The 7,018-nt window shown below is 33.6% G+C and overlaps 1 protein-coding gene across 1 annotated transcript; it reads left to right on the forward strand.

Moving 5' to 3' along the window:
- The first annotated feature begins 594 nt into the window (after positions 1–594).
- Positions 595–2,564, forward strand: N-26B (nodulin-26b (AA 1-213)). Its single transcript, NM_001248956.2, has 2 exons — positions 595–1,353; positions 2,337–2,564. The coding sequence occupies exons 1-2, from the start codon at positions 717–719 to the stop codon at positions 2,357–2,359; spliced, it is 660 nt and encodes a 219-aa protein (NP_001235885.2). The 5' UTR covers positions 595–716; the 3' UTR covers positions 2,360–2,564.
- Positions 2,565–7,018: the final 4,454 nt, after the last annotated feature.

The following is a 7,018-nucleotide window of genomic DNA, read 5'->3' on the forward strand; positions in this document are numbered from 1 at the left end:
TAAAGCTGAAATTTTCATAATATATTACAATCATTAATCTTTTAGTCAACTACCATAATTAACTATGTATTTTCTAAAACATAATCTCTTATTTTGAAGAAGTTAAATTCTTAAATGTAATTAAACATCTCTTCAAATGGAAGTTTAAAGTTTAAACCATAATTTACTACTTTAAACAAATTGTTGATTATGCATATACATCTAACAAAAATAAGTTTTTAACCGTGAAGAAAAGGAAAGAAATAAATAACAATGCAATGCAAATAGTAACTAGTATTGTAATGATAAAATATATTTATTATTTTACGTAACTATATTCCATTTTAATGATAGAAAGACATATATGCTTCTAGCTTTTGAATAAGACGAAAGGTAGATACAGTTTTTTTTTTATATATATACAACAACAACAACAACAATGCCTTATCCCACTAGATGGGGTCGGCTACATGGATCAACTTCCGCCATAATGTTCTATCAAGTACCATACTTCTATCCAAATCATTAAGTTCGAGATCCTTCTTGATAACCTCTCTTATAGTCTTTTTTTTTTTATATATAATTAACATATATTTACAGTTCCTAGATTCTCTTATGTTTAGATTGCAAAATTCACATATTTTATTAGTATGAATACATGAAAACTAATCAAATTGAGCTCAAATTAAATAAGGTGAAAAATAGTACAATTCACGGCTAGAAAAATCAACTGTATAATGGAGAAAATGGGAGTGATGCTAATTACTCTATTCCTCTTTATAGCTGCAACAGTTGCAGAAGATGCTGATAATATTGGTGAAGCCATTATTCCCGAGAACCCTAAATTCAAAAAGTTTGTGACAGATTGCACATCGCATGTTGCTGAAAGATGTAGTAGTGGAAGCGAAGCATTGCATGGCGAGGGAGGGTTGGCTCTTTGCCTTTTCGATTCTATGGAAAATTGCTTGGTAGAGCATGGAGCGGCCAAAGTTAACCAACGATCATTATTCGTGCTACCAAAAGGATCCACACCCATTGAACCAAAAGATTCATTACCTTCATTTATTCCATCACCACCCATACCTCCCAAGTCCAAATTTGAATGTTGGTGTGAAAGTTTAATATCTTGTGTGTGTACTTGGACGTCCATGGTGCCGAGTACAAGGTTATTAAATAACCAACAATTAGGTCAAGGTTTCTATTATTTCCAATATGAGCCACTCCTACAATTCAGAACCGTCTTGAGAACATGTTCTCTGGAAAGTGCAAGGACTTGTCTCAATGCTCCTAATGTTGCTACATCACCTTTAGCCGCTTGTCTCATTCCATCCATGAATCAATGTGTCTATCCCAGTGGAGCTGAATCCGGTACTGGTATGTATATCTTGGGCGTAAATGTATTTTGCGTTTCTATAATTTAGGATTTTTATTTTTATTTTTATTCTTGTAATTTTTTTTTCTTTAATCATGAATGTGTTTGTTTTATTTTACGTTTTTAAAATATTTTTAGATGATATTTTTAATAGTAAAAAAAGTATTTTAAAAAATAAAAAAATATTATCTAAAGCACTTTAAAAATAAAAAACAAAACAAACACATTTTACAAGAATTAAAATAAAGGAATAAAATTTGCTTGAACAAAAATGATAGAAGCACTAAATTACAAGAACAAAAATGTGTTTGAGCCTATATCTTGTTTTGCCAATTACTTCCTCGTTCTCTTTTTTAATGTCTATTTTAAAAAATATATATAAATTAAGAAATATAATTATCACACTTTTGTTTTTAAATTTTACTATAAGAAACTCACTTCAGATATATATGAGCCTTGTCAAAAAAATTATATCTTGACTTCTCACTACTTTATTATAATTATATACTTCTAATTGATATAAATTCATGGTCGCCATATTTTATACAAATGTCATTCATATCAATACATTTTATATATTCATACTAATGGAATAATGCATCATTTTATGTGAAATTTTTTAGTAACAAAATCATGAAAAAGTATTTGTCTTTTTTCTCCAAATATATTAAATAGCTGGTGTTTAATCAAATTTTATAGTGTCCATATATAAAAAGAGATAAATACATTTTTTTTAAAATGAAAAAATTTAACTCGAGACAATTCATTTTACACAAATCCATATGCTCAAGTGTATTTATGTGGAATCCCGTGTATAATATACTATGTTTTACGAGTATGACTAATGTGGTTATAATGATTTTTTCTAGCATCAGTTATATCTATGTTGATTTTAATTATTAACAGGCTTCACATGGTTATTATTGTTTTATCAGTTATTCAGCCAGATTTTACTAAAGGTTTAAAATTTATCTTGTTGATGCAGGTAGCCTACCTATTAAGGCGTAAAATTATCTTGTGCATAAAGGCAAATATACTGGAAGTACTTGCAATAGTAGAAGAATAACTGAGTTAGATCAGCCTATTGGCTTCCAGGCTAGCTAGCTTGTTTTATGAATAAAGCTACATCACTGAATGTCATGATCCATATTGGCGTTCCTACGTACTAATAAATAAAAAGTAATAAGACATGCTTTACTTCTTTTTTTTACAGAAAAAATATGATTTACTTCTATTTCTCATGTTTAAAAACTCTTTTTTATATTACAATTTAATATTTTGTATCAAATATATCGGGCAATTTTATATGTAGATCTTCCTAAAACGAATTCCATTATTTTTTATTTAACAATTAAAAAAAATAAAATAAAAAATACTACCATCATTTCTCATGCTCAAAAACTTGTTTTTTTTTTGTCAGTTTACCTCTCATTTTTACCAACATAAAAATATATTACCCACTCATTTTTCTTAAAAAAAAATTGGAATTTACCTACACTAAAATACTGAAAGGATTTACAGCACTAAAAATCTTCTAATGATCAAGAGCTTCAAACAAAATGACTCTAAAGTCTAATAAAGTAATATTTAAATCAAAAGATTTTAATATAATAAAACTAATTCAGAAATATTTACAAACGAATTAATTATAGGTCAAGTTAAAGAAGAAACAGAAGGAGGAAAAGAGAATAGGGTAGAGAGAGAGGGGTGGTGGTGGAATGAAAGGTGGTGTAAGCAATGCTAGCCATATCTCAATATTTTTTCTTCTCTAAGTTTCTTTCGGAATAGCAGAAGATGGATCTTTGGAGGGTCTTTCAGAGATGGGGGAGAGTCGCGGTAGTTTTTATTGCAAGTAGAAGAAATTATTGGAGAGATTCAGTTCTGATATCGGGTATAAACTGGGAAAATCAAAGAAGGTAAATAAGGTATTTTATGTATGTTCAACTCAATGCAAAAACAGACACCGGAGTTTGTGTGTGGTAACAAACTTGCTTGGCTAAGATGCTAGGGAGTTCCTATTCTACTTTGGGGTGAAGCATGTTTCAAACATTTGGTTGCTCCATTTGGTACGCTGCTAGCGGTAGATAAAGAAACAACAAATTGTAGTAAGCTGGAATTTGCAAGGGTCCTCATCAAGGTGGGAAGACACATGATGATGAGGGGAAGGAGGGGATGCAAGCAGTTAATCAATGTAGGGTGAAGTATCATATAATGAAAGGGGGCTGGATAGTAGGGTGAAGTGGAAATCTATCTGAAACATAGTGACGAAGGAAGGGGTTCAGTTTTATGCTTAAACATAGTTTGGCTTCTCCGGCTTTAAATTAAGCAATAGCTCTCTTGTGTTTATGGGGTCCGGCCTTCTTGGAAATTTCATATCACTTATGGGACAAGAATGCATTGCTTTTAAGGGATGTTGGAAAGAGAATGGGGTGGCTATTACCATTGGCAATGTCTATATTCCTTTCGGCAATGGACAAAAAAGAAGAGTGTGGGGGGAGCTTAGGAGGAGAAATAAGACAAGTAATACAAAAGTATGGTGTGTGATAAGTGATTTTAACAGTGTTAGAAGATCATGTGATAGATTAGGGTTGGCTTGGGAGGATGTAGGAGGGGAAAGGGACAAATTTAACAACATCTTTGTACAAGAATGAAGCTTGTAGATATTCCTATGGTGATATGAACCTTCATTGCACAAACGTTGACTTAGGATCGTCTAGGATTAAACCTTCATGGAAAATGCGGAAAATTGATTAAGGAAAGGATGGAAAATTGGCAAGATTTAAGGGTTGGGCGGTGGCTAATTTCGTGGGCCTTAATAAGGTGGGTCTTGGCATAAAATGGAAGAATGAGATGATAAAACGTAGGTTAAGTGGTGGCTGGACAGAAATATAGAAATGACAATAACTCAAGCTACAGGGCTCCAAACGAGGTGATTCCAAAACAAGGTGAAAGATCTCGTTTTGAAATTCAATTTAGGCTCAAGAATCACTTAATTTGAGCACTTAAAATGGGAGTTATGGCCACGAGATAATTTTAGACAGAAGTGGATTTTCTGGAATTGTAATTTGAAAGAACAAGGTTGAAGATGAAAGGAAGGAAAGAATCACTCTTTCCGGCGAGGGCAACACACAAAGGTTGTGAAAGTCCTTCGATATAGTTAGGGTATTCTTAAATCACGCAAGAACATAGGAGAATCACTCTCACTAAGATAAAAGAGATAGACTCTAATTTTCTGAATAAAACTCAACTTGTGTTTATTGATAAAACGGTTCAACTTATATAGAAGCTTTACATCATATTTTAGTAATGATCCACTAACCTAGAATTAAAAGAACTTAATGCCACTAACCTAGGGAATTAAAAGAACTTAATAGCTGAGTGTAACTAAAATTGTGGCAACCAAAAGTCACCCCAACAGCCATCAAGCCAGCCACCATTTGGTCTCCCAAAAGGCTGATGCCTAGGTTGCCAATTGGGCCCTTATTACAACTTGAACTAAACCAAACTAAAGCTCTTTTAGTTAATTAACCCAAAACATATTTTTGGTCAACCAACTTTACAAGGATTGGGCCATTATTTAGACAAACTAAACACTCTAAAATTGAGACAAAGTGGTGCCATTTAGTCCTCCTCCATTTGGGCCATGATACAACTCACAACCTTGGACTTTTCTCCTTGAAACTTGGGCTTGTATTCAAATAGTATGGAAAACACTTGTTGAAGAGCTTCCTTGGCTTTCCTTGCTCTAGCCCTTGTCATAGGTCCTCCAAGTCCTTCAAGTGGATCCTTGCCCTTACTCTTGGTCATGTCCTCATCATTGTCTCCCTTTTGAGAAGGATTTGTCTTCAAATCGGATTCTCCATCTGCATAAAAAAGAGATAAGTCAGAGACATTGAAGGTGGAACTAACATTATACTCACCGAGCAGCTCAACTTTGTAAGCATTGTCATTGATTCTTTCAAGCACTTGAAATGGTCCATCTCCCCTTGGTTGAAGCTTTGATTTCCTTTGTTCTGGAAACCTTTCTTTTCTCATGTGCACCCAAACCCAATCTCTGGGTTCGAAGACAACCTTCTTTCTCCCTTTGTTGGCTTGTTTAGCATAACTTTTATTTTTCCTCTCAATTTGATTTTTGACTCTTTCATGAAGCTTCTTCACATAGTCCGCCTTTGCTTGACCTTCTTTATGCTTAAAAACAGAAACATTATGCATAGGCAAAAGATCAAGAGGAGTTAGTGGGTTAAAACCATAAACAACTTCAAAAAGAGAACAATTAGTGGTGCTATGAACAACTCTATTGTAAGCAAACTCAACATGGGTAAACAAGCTTCCCAAGTATTTAAGTTCTTCCTCAAAACTATCCTAAGCAAAGTTCCCAATGTCCTATTAACAACTTCCATTTGCCCATCGGTTTCTGGGTGACAAGTGGTTGAAAATAACAATTTAGTGCCCAACTTGCCCCACAAAGTCCTCCAAAAATGTCTTAGGAACTTAGAGTCCCTATCACTAACAATGCTCCTTGGAAAAGCATGGAGTCTCACAGTCTCCTTGAAAAACAAATCAGCCACATGGGAAGCATCATCAACTTTTTTACATGGAATAAAATGAGCCATTTTAGAAAACCTATCAACAACTACAAAAATGGAATCTCTACCACTGCTTGTTTTTGGCAGCCCCAAAACAAAATCCATGGATAAATCAATCCAAGGATACTCTGGAATTGGCAATGGAGTATACAATCCATGAGGCTTTACCTTAGACTTTGCCTTTTTACATACAATGCAATGTTCACAAAATTTATGCACATCCTTTTTCATATGAGACCAATAAAAATGTTCTTTTAATGTTTCTAGAGTCTTTTGGACCCCAAAATGCCCCATTAAACCTCTTTCATGTGTTTCACAAACAAGAAAATTTCTTGTAGAACATTTAGGCACACACAATTTATTTTCTTTGAAAAGAAAGCCTTCATGTCTAAAGAAACCATTTTCTGAAATTTTTTCATAATTTTTAAAAATTTCTCCAAAAGTTTCATCATTTTCATACATGTTTTTCAAACATTAAAGACCAATCAATTTTGTTTCAAGCATAGAAAGTAATGCATGACGTTGAGAAAGAGCATCGACTACAATATTACCTTTTCCCTTTTTATGTTTGATAACATAAGGAAATTGCTCTAGGAATTCCACCCACTTCGCATGCCTTTTGTTAAGCTTGCCTTGCCCCTTGATATATTTGAGGGACTCATGGTCACTATGAATGACAAATTTCTTGGGATAAAGGTAGTGTTGCCATGTTTTCAAAGCCCGTACTAAGGCATACAACTCCTTATCATAAGTTGAATAGTTAAGGGTAGGACCACTTAACTTTTCACTAAAATAAGCAATTGGATGACCTTCTTGCAACAACACAGCCCCAATCCCAACATTTGAAGCATCACACTCAATTTCAAAAGATTTTTGAAAGTTTGGCTACACAAGTATGGGGACATTAGTTAGCTTTTGCTTAAGAATATTGAAAGCTTCTTCTTGTTTCTCTCCCCATTCGAAACCAACATTTTTCTTGAGCACTTCATTGAGAGGTGCTGCCAATGTTCTAAAATCCTTCACAAATCGTCTATAAAAACTTGCTAAGCCATGAAAACTCCTCACCTCGGTCACGGACTTA

Source organism: Glycine max, chromosome 19, assembly GCF_000004515.6.
Source record: "Glycine max cultivar Williams 82 chromosome 19, Glycine_max_v4.0, whole genome shotgun sequence".
Classification (NCBI taxonomy): domain Eukaryota; kingdom Viridiplantae; phylum Streptophyta; class Magnoliopsida; order Fabales; family Fabaceae; genus Glycine; species Glycine max.

Bases quoted from the DNA above. Each gene is read 5' to 3' on its own strand.
- N-26B (NM_001248956.2), top strand. From the start codon at position 717: ATGGAGAAAATGGGAGTGATGCTAATTACTCTATTCCTCTTTATAGCT. The intron at 1,354-2,336 runs GTATGTATATCT...TTGTTGATGCAG, and splicing joins TGGAGCTGAATCCGGTACTG to GTAGCCTACCTATTAAGGCG.